The sequence below is a fragment of the Artemia franciscana genome, chromosome 7 (assembly GCF_032884065.1).
Source record: "Artemia franciscana chromosome 7, ASM3288406v1, whole genome shotgun sequence".
Taxonomy (NCBI): Eukaryota; Metazoa; Arthropoda; class Branchiopoda; order Anostraca; family Artemiidae; genus Artemia; species Artemia franciscana.
The window spans coordinates 39,795,452-39,809,659 of record NC_088869.1 but is presented as its reverse complement, the minus strand read 5'-3'; the positions used below and the strand labels follow the sequence as shown (position 1 = coordinate 39,809,659).

Below are 14,208 nucleotides of genomic sequence, written 5' to 3'. Positions count from 1 at the left end.
AATAATTGCTTCTACCATAAATTCAAATCTAAGCATTTTTTGAGCTCTTAAAATGACATATTTTCAAAAAATTATTACAGTTCATATAACTGACTTACCAATAAGTGAACATACCACTCAATGCTTTTTTTATGTTTTTTACAAATATAGTAATTGCTTCTAGGTCTATCACAAATTCAAATTTAAGAACTTTTTGAGCTCTTAAAAATGATGAATTTTCAATTAAAGTAGCCTATGAGCTATTGGTCATTTTCCAAAAAATAATGCTATGTTTTCTCAGCACCATTTGACCATAAAAAAGGCATCAAGTGGTATGTTCACTTTATTGGTAAGTCAGTTATATGAACTGCTATAAGTTTACCAAATTCTGCTTTTTCAAAAGTTCAATAGGCATAGACCTGTCATGTAGGTCAATTTCAGGATCCTCTAAAGAGAGAAGGAGTGAGGTGGGTTCCCCAAAATACCTCCCAAAACATACTTCAGTCTGTAGACCCATTCCTGAAAGTCATTTTCCTAGCCCTACCCTTTTCCATGATAGCCAAAGTAGATTTTTACCAAAAATTACTTCAGACTCATATTCTAGCCTATGGTATACTTACAGTTTAAACATAATCTGGTAAGATGAAAGTAAAAATATTACTTGATGCTTTTTTTATGCTCTTTCAGCTAATTTCTTCTGGGGAAAATTACATTTGAACCCCAAAGTAGGCCTTAGTTACTAAAAGCTCAAAAATATATTTACAAAAATATGGCCAATGAGAAAATATTGCCATTTACAGCTCATTCAGGAATGGTTGCCTGATTATTATTTTCCTTAGTTTTAAAAGCAAAACGTTATTTTGAAAAAAAAAATTTGCAGGAATTATAAAATAAGAGCTGAAAGCCCCTCAAAAATGTTTTGCTGTGACAGCATTTTGAGGTGTTTTGGACTCTTTGGAAATGTCTATCTTAAAAATTGCTGCTTAGAACAATTTAAGGATTTTTCCTTGTGAAGCTTTAGAGTTTATGTTTGAAGTTTTTTTTTATTATTGTATAGTAACCAGCTGCAGTTGAGTAATTAGTAGCTTCCTTGCTAAGTTTACACTCCCTTGAGAACCACTCAGCATCTAACCTTTATTTGAAAATATAAACTGATTCAGTAATAACTGTCATCAGTGATGTTTTAATTGTTGACATTTCTTGAGGAAAAGAATTAAGTGTAGACTCTGGTTTGGGTAGGCCATACTGATTATAGAGTTTCAGTTTTAAAAGTAAAATGTTATTTTGAAAAAAAAATGTAGAAATTAAAAAAAGAGGTGAAAGCCCCTCAAAAATGTTTTGTTGTGACAGTATTTTGAGAAACTTCAACAAAAGCAAGGCAAAAAATGCCTTGGAACTTTGGGGGTCCCCTCTCCCCACTTTCATCTGTGCCCCTGGTTTTAGCCAATCATATCTAAGGGTAGGAAACTCATGCAGGAAAGATGGGGTGCATAGGCAAGGAGTAAGATTCATGATGAATAAGGAAATTTCTAATTTTAAGTAAAAAGTGCAAGGTATCAGTCATAGTAGCATATGACCCTGTAGAACCAACTGATGGTGATCAAAGTAATGCAGAAGAATTTTCTTGAAGCAACAAAAGGGACACGGGGCAGAAATATAGTATTTTTATGAGGGATTTTAATCCCCCAACCATACTGCATAAGTTTCAGCCAATGACATCCTGTTCTTGATTTAGTACCAACAATAGGAAATAATGCTGGGAGCTTGTTGATTAGAATGGCAACACCTCTGTTTCTCCTGTGTAAATGTATTGGAAGTTTCATTTTAGCTAGTGTTGCAGGATAAGGAAGTTCCTGCATGCCAGATATCATTTTGGTGTCATGTCTCTGCAAATCATTTTGGTGGCACATTTTTCAAAACTTCAGGCCATTTGATGGGCTTATTTATATAAAAAACAAAGCAAGCAAATGGCCTAAACCAAAGCTATATTAAAATATAGAGAGGCTAGAGACATTCCAGTGACTTTGGGGAGAGTGAATAGAAAGGGTACACTTGATCAGCCCCAGAGTTGAACTATCACCAGCAGCAGACTTCTTAGCATAGGTACTGGATTTTAATTAATTATCAATGATTAATTCTTAATCTTTCTCATCATTTACAGAGGAAATTGGGTGACCTTAGCAAAAATAAGAGCAACAAGGTTTTTATAGTGAATGAGATGGTACTTGACAATATTTAATTTAAAAGGTCAAGCCTCAACCCTTTGACCAAGCAGTTGAAGATTATTTTGTAGAATGGCATGATCTTTACATGACAAGGTTGGCCCAAGAAACTCTGAGCATAAAGCATTAATTCACTGCTGATAGTAAGATGAGCATAAATATTAAAGTTGTTAAATAGTTTACGACCCAATACACTTCATACTCCACTCAAAACTTACTTAAAAGAAGAAAAAATTTAGTTACCAGAGTCATCACATAGGTCAACACACTGTTGAAGAAAAGCAAGGATCCAGAACAGGCATTTCTCTTCAAGCTGGACTGGATGTAGCTTGATTGCATGTCACTTGTGATAAACTTTGTCATAAGCTTTAGAAAAGTCAAGCAGAATCAAGTCAGCTGGCATGTCAGTATCAAGCAACTTAGTTATGTGACCATATGCTTTAAGGAGATTATTATCAACAAATCTTTCAGAACAAAAGCCATGCTGTGAGCTGGGCAAAGCAACCAAATGGCCTGAAGCTTAGCTATATTAAAATATAGGGAGGCTAGACACATTCCAATGGCTTGGGGGGAGTGAGTAGAAAGGGTATACTTGATCAACCCCAGAGCTGAACTAGTACCAGCAGTAGACTTCTTAGCATAGGTACTGGATTTTAGTTCATTATCAATGATTAATCCTTAATCTTTCTCATCATTTACTGAGGATGAATCAAAGAGTCTCATATGTATCTATTCACCAAGCCAGAATGATGAAATTACTCAGACTTGTTCTTGGGGAAGGATCTGGACTTGCTTTAAAAATAGGAAAGCACATTTAATTGAAGGCAAAGGATCACAAGATTGGTATCTGTGCTATCTAGACTGTTGGTTTAGCATTCAAAAAGTATTCTATTTTCCAGATGGACAGAGCTGAATCACAGCTATGGAATGGTATCAAAATTGTCATCTGTTGTTGATCAAAACAGTTCAAGACCAGAAAAATAACATACTAAGAATTGCATTGGGAAGATAAACCTTAAGTATATACACACAAAAGTTGTATATTGCCTTCCCCCCACCCAAATGTTAAGATGTTTCTTTTAATTTCCATTTGCAAATTTTTAGGTACTTTGAATATGCCCAGGCATGTACTTGGGACTCTCCCCACATAAGAGAAGGATTACCCTTAATAAAGTATTATTGCACAATAGCTTCACCCAAAATTTGGGGAAAGGTTGTTGATAAAACTAAACCAAAAATGTGAGAAACCATTTTTTTTTTCTTTTTTGTTAATATTAAACTCTTTCCCTCTGTGATTTGTATTGTGTTGCCCCATACCTGTAAACAGGGGAAGTCATCCCCTCCCTTGATAATCCATAGAAATATTAAGGATTTTTAGGTCTAAAATTGCATTCTTTTTTGTTATTTTAGGCCCCTTCTCTAGAATAAAAAGAACACTATACACCTAGCTATTCTCATTGCTAACTACTCATCCTACTTCTAGGTGAGATTATATCTGCAAATATTGATTTATTGTATGAATTTGTTATGTCATATATGTGTGTATTACCTTAAAAATACTTTAAATCGCACTTGTCAACAATAAGATGATCAAGTTAGTCCCAAACTATTTGCAAGGGCTTGTTACACTGTTACTTGTCAATTGATGATTTGAATGCCTCAATACTGACAAAAGAGACTGTATCCTGGTCTAACAAGCTCCATAGACTCACCACATGATTGGGAAAGAATTTGCTGTGCAACCTTGAGTTGGTATGCTTCTTGAAAAGGGTTTGATCAAATCCTTTTGGACATACTTTGGGATAAGCTTTTCAGAGTTGAGCATCTTGACTGCTGTAGCCATATCCCCTCTTTTTCAGTCATAAGCCAGTGTGGGCTAAATAAAAAAAAATACAAAAAACCTCAAAACGTGGTGGGATCTTGATGGGAATTATATTATGAAGTTCAACAAGCATGAGAGCCCTAGATTACTAATACACCTACTATCAACTACTATCAACAAAAATTCAAAATTTTTATACTTATTCTATAGACATTTCTAAAATGTAATAACTATATTGCTATAGTATATTATGCTAATAGCTATATATCTATAGTTGTTTGGTATAGATAGAAAAACTGCTATTCCAATTTTTCTTGTCTCAAAAAATTAATGCTTTAAATCTTGAGACTCTGATTGGTCAATTACAGATTTTCTGCTTGAAAATTGAACAATTTTCAAGTTTAAGTCTAACAATCAGTAGAATTGAAGCCCACTTTATAGAAGTGAAGAATTGTTATCTTTTGTGTCTGTGTTAACTTCTTAATCTTTGCAGAGCTCATCCCTGAGCTATTAGCAGAGAGACCTCAAGAGAATGATCAGTTCGAAAGTGTTCTTGTTGTGGATGGTATTCCACAAGTGGGCCCTGAACGTTTTGAAAAGCTCCAGAATGTAATTAAGAAAATTTTTGGACGTTTTGGTGACATAATCAGTGAATATTATCCTAAGAATGAAGATGGGTGTACTAAAGGGTAAGTTCAGTTCTTCAATGGATTGCTTATTTATAAATTATGTTGTTTCAACTTTGTATTTCCTCCTTTTGCTCTCTTTTGTGTATGTCTCTTTCCTTCATTTTTCTCTCTTTGCTATCCATTACTTTTCCCCTATATCAATGTTTTTTTCTAGTTTCTGTTGTTCCTTTTTTCTTGTTTTGTGTCTATCTCTATTTGTTTCTTCTTTTTCTCTTTTTGTGGTATCATTACTTTATTCCCTTCTCTTTTAATTTATTGATTAAAATATACCCAAGAAAAAGTTGGTTGATAAACTGTGGACAATCAAGGCATGTATCCTGAACTTCAGATCATTTGCCCTTCTTCTTTCTGGTTTGGATTGAAAATATCTTGATCTTTTTCTTGCAATAAGTTCATAAGCTTGATAAGGAGATAAAAACTAAAATATGAAGCACAGAATGCTCTAGTTTTTGAATGGTCACAGAAGCTTTGAACCTGTGTCCCCCTCCTCCCCCTTTTCCCAGTCAATAAATTTTTACTGTCTGTTTTATATATTTTACTCTTTTTTTCTCTCTTTTTTATATTTTTCTCAAATTTGCCTCTTTTCAAATGGAAAATAACTAAATAAACAGATAAAAAAGAGTGTTACAAACAAACAGTGTAACAAACTTGTTTTTTTCAAATTTGCTGCTTTTTAAATTAAAAGACTAAATAATCTGATATAAAAAAGCAAAGAAAAAGAGTATAAAGTAAGACCAAGTTTTGTTTTGTCAAACTTGCTTTGCTTTTTTCTTTCTTGTTTTGTTCCAAATCTCTACCTCTTTTCAAAAAAAAAAAAAACAAAAAAAAACGAATAACCAGGTAAAAAAAAGAAACAAAGAAATAGACTATAAAATAAGACTTAAGCTTTCATTTAATCAAATTTGCTTTACCTCGAATTCAGCCTACTCGAAAAAGGTCAAGAAACTATGAAAGAAATGTACCAGAATAGTCAGGAGGGGCTCCCCCATCCCAACCTCCCTTTGACTCTAGATTCTTTATCATCTGTTTCATTTTTTTTCTTGTTCGTTTGTTTAGAATATGCCCAATTCAAATAAAGTAACTAAATTACTTTAAAAGGGTCAAATAAGGTCAAAAATAACAAGGCCAGCTATTTTGTAAGAGCTGGTCTTCTTACGTTCTAATGCAATATTCAACAAATCTTGTAGGATGGGATCTATATGACAGGAAGACGCAGTGTAAAAACAATACAATATTTTGCAGTTCTTTGAAATAAGAAAAGACACTTGCTAGGAATCCAAGAGTTCTTTAAACAAGGGGGAGTGGTACAACTTCAATAGCTTTAGTATTTATTAGGAATGTTATTGTCAGGATACAAGGGTGGATCTAGAAGCTTGACAAGATAAGTCGTGTCTTAAAGATTAATTTTAAATGTAAACAAAGCACCTAGTTCTCTCATTGGAAAGTGACAGTTGATTTGTATCAATGTTTTCTTTTGTTTTTAGGCCAAGGGACAAAAACTGAGGGATAGACAAAGCGAAGGATGGGAAGTATCTGACAGGGAGATGCTGTGGATAAACTATTCTGTACTTCATGGAAATAAGAAAAGACTTGCTAGGAATCCAAGAGTTCTTTAAACCAGGGGGGGGCTTAGCTTCCAAAGTTTTAGTATTAATTAGGAATGTTATTGTCAGGATATAAGGTTGGATCTAGAAGCTTGACAAAGACAAGTCATGTCTTAAAGCTTAATTTTAAATGTTAGCAAAGCACTTAGCTCTCTCACTGGAAAGTGACAGCTAATTTATATCAATGTTTTCTTTCGTTTTAAGACCAAGGGACAAGAAACTGAGGGATAGATAAAGAGAAAGCGTGATTTGTCACTGCATCAAAGCAAACTCATTCCTCTATTGAAACTAAGTCTGCTCTCCATCCCTCCATCAAAATCAACTCAACCCTTCCTCAGTTCAATCTCGTCCCTTCAATGGACTGCTTATTTATAAATTATGTTGTTTCTACTTTGTATTTCCTCCTTTCATCTCTTTTGTGTATGTCTCTTTCCTTCATTTTTCTCTCTTTTGCTAACCATTACTTTTCCTTTATATCAACGATTTTTTTCTAGTTTCTGTTGTTCTGACTAAGGGACTGGGAAAAGATAAAACGAAAGAGGGACTCGTCACTGCATCAAAGCAAACTCATTCCTCCGTGAAAACTAAGTCTGCTCTCCATCCTTCCATCAGAATTAACTCAACCCTTCCTCAGTTCGAACTCGTCCTTTTATGTCTTAATTTTTAGTTTTAACAGTCAGTAAAATATCATCATATTCCAACATAAAATGATTGAAGTTAGGGGAAAGGACTATTTAATGCATTCCCCTCTGGAAAGATTGATTTAATTACATAAAATAATACAATTTTAGTAACACTTAAATAGCACTATTTTTGTTATATTAATTTTGTTAACAAACTTAGGTTTTCACAGCTAGTTGCAAATAAATAGGGGATCTAGGGAACTGCAATGAAATATTTCTTAACCCTTACCAAATGTGCTTTCTGAAAACGCATAACTCGTCAAACAGAAATAGCTACTTTGAGTTACATCAACATAACTTGGCTTGTAACTGCTGCATGTAGATTAAGGGTTGAAGTTGATAAGGGATGGATTGTGGGGGAGGGGGTTAAAAACTATGTTTACAATGATCTATCGATGAGGATATGCTAGGTGATAGTTGAAAACTTAATTAAGATCAAATTTTGGGTAATCTAGTGAGGTATAATCCTTGGATGAGACTTTAAGAAAAACTTAAATGTGTTGTCCTTAGGTTTCCACCAATTATTATTTAGAAGTAATGCAGTTACAGACCTGACTGAATCAAGGTGTGCAACTAATTTCTTTGTTTTGCAGACATTAAACTCAGGTCTGGGAGGTCAATCTTTTTAATCTATGTTTTTAAACTTCCCAGTGGTTCTCTTATTAAGGTAAGGGTAGAATTCCTCCCCCGTTTCCCGTCAAAATTCTTGAAACATTAATTATTTGATAAAGATCCTATTTTTCTTAGGAAGTTATACTACAAAGCTTCAAAGTGCTTTCATAAAACAAGTGACTCTCCCCTTACTGAAGATAATTTCTGGGAGCGTTGTTAATTATATAAATCATTCGCAAAATTATGGGCAACCTATGAGAGTGGAAACTGACGCTAGTGCTGGGAAAAAAATTTTAATTTTTTTTCTGGAAACTTTGATAAGACACATTACTCTGCTAATTTGGAAATTACAATGATTAAAATAATTTTACCAGTGAAATCCTAAATTAGGGGTTTTTGTCTATCTTGAGAAGCAGTTCAGCTAGATGAAAGAAACTTCCAGGGTTGGATCCCTGAAATTTATATCAATTGATAACTGACTTAATCATATTTGCTTAATTTGCACATATTTCTAATAATTTTATAATTTGCTCATATAATTTGCCTCATATTTGCTTAATTAATTAAAAAAAATTCTACCAGAACTCCTGCCAATAATCCATTGGCCTCAATGATTCTCTGAGAATGTATTTTACAGTACCTGCCTCCTCGCATTCCCTCTCCGGAGGGCACTAACCTTTGGTGACAAACAGTCTTTAGGTTACTATAGGGAAGACATGAGAAATAGATCTACAGTTCAAATAAGGCACAAGGAACCTGTTTTGAGCCTCATACCTTTGCTCAATCCCAACTTATAAGGTGTTTAGGATTTGTAAATTTATTTATTAAAGTTAGAAAATAGCCTTGATATGGATTAAAGTCCTGTTGAAATAATAGAAATTATATTTCCAAAAACTAGAACCAATCAAAAAGAGGCTGAAAATTCAAAATTAAAGTATTTTGTTAAAATTAAGATAAGTATAAACCTGTCGTCAGTGCAATTTTCTATGCCCTAGAAATAAGGAAAGGATAGAGATGGTAGCTTGACTATACCTTCCCTCAGTATGTTTTAACGAAGTTTCATTCACATAACTCGCCTACTTTCCAGGATAAGAAGATGTCCCTCAACTTGAACTTTGCCCTTTTCCCTATTCAAAAATTGTGGGGTAATTGCCAGAATGGCCTCTCACTCAATTGAACTATCTATCTTGGCTTTTTCTAGAATTAGCCATGGCTTGATGCCCACAACTATTCCATTTTAATTCCAAAATCATGGTGTTAATGCCAAGTTTGCTTCTTACTCAATTGGACTATCTATCTTGGCTATTTCTAGGATTAGCCATTACTTAATACCCACAACTATTCTATTTTAATTTAAATTTAGTTACACTACAAAAATTCCAAGAAACGATAGATGGCATTGGTGAAGTTTTTCCAATGCTAGTACCATTTTTTGCTCTTTTGACCTACCTATGCTTTTTCCATTGAATCTTAGCACCAAATGACTGAACTTTTAATTTGTTTATTCTTTTTAATCAGTAATTAATCAATTAGTTAAACTAGTGAAGCTGTTTTCCATTGCAGATATGTGTTTTTTGAGTACAGCACAGAAGACAGTGCCAAAGAAGCCTTGAAGACACTAAATGCTTACAAAATGGACAAATCCCATACATTTACCATAAATTTGTTTTCAGATTTTGACATGTAAGTTGTTGTGTTTTTTTTTCAGTTTTGCCAGTTTTACAGTAACTTATAGGTTAAGGCAAGCTTTGTTATTTGAAAACCTACATATCCAGGAAATACGTGAATTATGCGAAAATGTATAAATTTATGGAGAAGCCTTAAAAACTAAAATTTTTGGCTGATGGACAGACTGACGTTTAGTTTTTGATATTTAAGTGTTTCGTTTTTGCGTATAGTCTGCTTATATTTTAACTTTAAGCTCATACTTGATAATTAAAGGCCAATTGGTGAATTTAGACACAGGTAAACCTAGAGGGGGGGGGGGTATAGCTGAAAATACAGCATGTTCAGCTGTTTGGTCACTACCCGAGCAAGATACCTACCTACCCTAGGAAATTATATTTTTCTTTTGAACTAAGACAAGTCTTAATATTAGGAAGCCAAATAGGTGTGTATTGACGATTATCTACGGAACGTAATGATGTGTATTGACAAAACCCTTGGTGGGCTCGAAATAAAGGGGGGATCCCTAAAGCGGATGAATCACTATTGCAGCAGTAGCTGCAACCTAGTAAAGGACGAACCTTGACCAATAGTAACTCGAAATTATTTATTTTGAAACTAAACCGGACCGAAATAAAAACTATAACATTTGAATTGCCATGGCTGAAATCCCTATAGATGAAACTAGCAGTCCCCTGGATTGAACAACAAGTAAATCACTTTTTTGTATGGGAAGCACATAGCCTATGTGTCCTTAGGTTTTCCTTAGTCTCTGCTAGTGGGGCACTGCAACGTTATCGAGAAATGTTTGGGGGGCTCATTTTAACGAAAATCACTACTACTAGTGTCTTTTGTGATTAATAAAGCACAATATTTAAAATAGAAATAATTTTTGAAAAAAATGCAGTTTCTTTCTTGTAATTAGAAATGTTATATTTTTTGACATGACGGAGACTCTATTTTTACGAGGCATGCAGAGAAACTGATGAGATTACTTTATTTACTACTATTTCTACTAGAAACTCATTGCAGCACCAAGCCGCCTGAGGTCAGCACAGCTACGCATGCTTTTCCTCCATCCCAATCTTTTCAAAGCTTCCCTCTTTACGTCCTATCAAGAAGTTTCCGTTTCCCTTAAATTTTTCCTTGCTACTTCTTCAAGGCCCATTTGGAGACGACCGGCTTTTCGTTCGGGCCTAGAAGGCAGACCGAGAAGGACGATCTTCGGTAATCTGTCATGCTTCATCTGTTAAACTTCTAACCATCTCATCCTTTTTCTTATTATAGCCCTATAAAGCGGAATTGAACCAAACTTTTCGTACAGCCTACTGTTTAAGATACGGTCAGTCACTCGGCACCCAAAACAATTCATAGGCAATTTCTATGTAAAACATCTAGCTCTGTAAATATCTCTGTAAAATATCATCCTGTGTTTTTTGGAGCACACATGCTTCACAACCGTACTTGACCACTGCTATCCCTGTAGCTTCCAATTTTATAATTTTGGTTTGCAAACTTATCTTCCTATTCTTCAAAACTTTTCTTCAACTGAAAAAAACACCCTGGGCCTTGGCTTTTCTACTTTTAACGTCTTCATTGCACCCACCCTCTTTACTAATAATACTATCTAGGTATGCGAGGCTGTCTGTTTGATCGATCTTCTCGTTATCTGTCGTCACTTCTTCATCTGCGTTTATTCATAGTTCGTTGTTTTTCTGTACTTGCAGAAGTGGTGGATCTGGGGAGGACTAGATTTTTTCTTTCTTTTTTCGGTACAATATCGATTCATTCTGGTGCTTATCGTTTATTCACGTTTTCATATAATCCGTTCAAATATTACGGAGAATTATATCAAATATCTTTTCCTGTTTCTGAGGAAACTTCATAGTAGAAAAAAAAGAAAAAAAAAAGATTCTATTATCACTTGTGCTAGGGTTGGAGGAAAAATGATGGCTTCACTTGGTTTTTGTGATTCTCTATTGAAAATTGGTCTTAGATTCTCTGTTGAAAATTAGGACAGTGTAAACCCTTGTGTTCAAGTGCTCAGGAAAAGATGGAAACGTTGGTTGTTTGTTAAAAAATTATGTGATCACTTGTGCTAAAGTTGGAGGAGAAATGGGGGTTTCACTTTTTTTTAGCTACTTGCTTAGATTTTCTGTTAAAAATTAAGACAGTGTAAAACCTTGTGGTCAAGTGCTCAGAAAAAGATGGAAACGTTGGTTGTTTGTTAAAAAATTCTGTGATCACTTGTGCTAGGGTTGGAGGAGAAATGGTGGTTTCACTTGTTTTTTTTTTTTTTTTTTTTTTTTTTTTCTTCTTTTTTTCCTTTTTTTTTTTTTTTTAGCTACTTGCTTAGATTCTCTGTTGAAAATTAAGACAGTGTAAAACCTTGTGGTCAAGTGCTCAGAAAAAGATGGAAACGTTGGTTGTTGCTAAAAAAAATTCTGTGATCACTTGTGCTAGGGTTGGAAGAGAAATGGTGGTTTCACTTGTTTTTTTTAGCTACTTGCTTAGATTCTCTGTTTAAAATTAAGACAGTGTAAAACCTTGCGGTCAAGTGCTCAGAAAAACATGGAAACATTGGTTGTTTGTTAAAAAATTCTGTGATTACTTTTGCTAGGGTTGGAGGAGAAATGGTGGTTTCACTTGTTTTTTTTTAGCTACTTGCTTAGATTCTCTGTTGAAAATTAAGACAATGTAAAACCTTGTGTTCAAGTGCTCAGAAAAAGATGGCAACGTTGGTTGTTTGTTAAAAAATTCTGTGATCATTTGTGCTAGGGTTTGAGGAGAAATGGTGGTTTCATTCGTCTTTTTTTTTCAAGTGCTTTTTTTATTCAAGTGCTCAGAAAAAGTTGGAAACGTTGGTTGTTTGTCAAATAATGTTCTTGAATAGTACATAATATATGCTGATTTTGTGCTGGTATTTCTGTTCAAGGGCTTGGCAAATTTATCAATTATTTTTCTAAGAATTTGTGATTCAATTTGAACTTAATATGGCTCAGCTTAACGTTACCGCCCAACATAGCTCAGATTCACAAATGAATCCTAAAAATTCTTAAATATAACATCTTAAAAATATTGCAATTTTCTCCGTATTTTCGTGTATTCTTCATCTACTTTGCATATTTTTATTATGAAAATATTTTTGTGTTTTGCTTCTCTTTTTCTACCAATTTTTTGCTGTTTTGATGAATTACACTGCCTTGCACAATAAACTCGAACTCCAGCACATAACCCCTACATCAAATATTTATTTCAAATGTTTATGAGCTAAAAGCAGCTTCTATGAGTAACCCATAACTGAGGAGGACGTGAAATTAACTTCCGTAATTTGTATAAAGAGACAAATCGAAAAACTGTGGTGGTGACATCTTTTTATCTATGTGGTGGTGACATCTTTTTATCTGGATTTAAATATGTTATTATTGTTTTGATTATATTTCTGATCCTCCCTCCTCCCCGTTGGGCATTAAACTTTCTTTTTAACTATTTTTTCAAGGATAATTAGGGTTGATTTGAGTGATCCATAAAGTATTCAATCATATATGCTATATAAGCCGAAGTATAATATATATAAACAACACACACATATATATATATATATATATATATATATATATATATATATATATATATATATATATATATATATATATATATATATATATATATATATATATATATATATATATAATTCCACCAAAGGTTATTTTGATGCAATTAATAGTGTCTTTTTCTTAATGTCTAAAATACTGGAATGGTGTAAGATTTGTTTAGCTGTCCCTTTTCGGGGCTAGTGGGCTGGTGTTTAAACCTTCATTAAGGACTGTTAAGGACCGTTAGCAAAATAGCTGCGTCCCAGGCCTTTTTTTAAGATAGCTGGTGTCCTTGGGCTACAGGGCTGTCTTGTTTCAGGGTTTTCTCTGGGAAATTAAAAACAAAACTGTATTTTAGACCCCAGCATTCAGGAGAAAGGATTTGAGGAGGTTAAGGAAAATTAGATCTTTTTGATCCCAAAAATGCACAGTTTTCAATTTGTGTCCCCCTCCCCCCCCCCTCTTAAGGTTTGGAGCTCTTGTGATTTACGTACCTTATATAATGAACTATTTTTTATTCATAGAAGGGATTAAATTCCCTACTGTTTCTAAATTGTGTTTGTTTGATAGAAGGGCTTATAACATAGGGTGGCGATTCACGATGTAATGGTTGTCTTTTTTTTTGTTTTTGTTTTTTTTTTATCTAGGGAGCTTTTTTTCCCATAAATACCATAAAAGATTTTTTCCTCTCCCAATTAAGCCTCCAGTAGTTAATTCTCAAAATTAATGTGTAACTTATGTACAATTACTAGTGTATTTTCCACTTTTTTTCTTTTCTTTCAAGGTATGAGAATTTACCGGAAGAATGGACTCCTCCAGAGCCCCATCCATACAAGTCCAAAGGAAATCTTCACTATTATTTATTGGAACCAGATGCATATGATCAATATGCAGTACATTACGAAGGAGGTGATAAAACTGCCATCTTTTTGAATTCTCAACCCGAACCATCGTTAATACAAGAACGGCCGGTAATGCTTACTTTTTATTTAATAGAATCATAAGTATATCACGTTGAATTACCAAGATTATGTATTTACTAATTCCTGTGTTGTAACTTGTTTCTACTGTCTATGTCTCCAATCTTCAAGCTGTTTTAACTTTTTTTTTTGGGGGGGGGGATGCTGTAAATGAATAATTATGGCCTTTTGGGATATGATTTTAATAGCAAAGTTGAAATTGTTTAGTCGTAAGGTTTGTACTTCCGATTAGGATGTGCGATTTGCATTGTTTTATTATTCATTTTGTTTTGTATTATTTTAGTGTATTCTTGCCACCCTTCGGACAATTTTTGTCTAATTTGAGTGGATGTTAATACTGATGCTGTTCCTTTGTA

At 33.8% G+C, this 14,208-nt stretch overlaps 1 protein-coding gene across 1 annotated transcript in view; it reads left to right on the top strand.

The window, feature by feature from the left end:
* LOC136029279 (eukaryotic translation initiation factor 3 subunit B-like) overlaps positions 1 to 14,208 on the top strand; it is a 46,000-nt gene that overhangs the window by 792 nt on the left and 31,000 nt on the right. Inside the window, exons 2-4 of the mRNA XM_065707531.1 lie at positions 4,517 to 4,712; positions 9,175 to 9,294; positions 13,657 to 13,843. Of these exons, the coding sequence (XP_065563603.1) occupies positions 4,517 to 4,712; positions 9,175 to 9,294; positions 13,657 to 13,843 (503 nt within the window). The remainder of the gene's footprint in view (positions 1 to 4,516; positions 4,713 to 9,174; positions 9,295 to 13,656; positions 13,844 to 14,208) is intronic.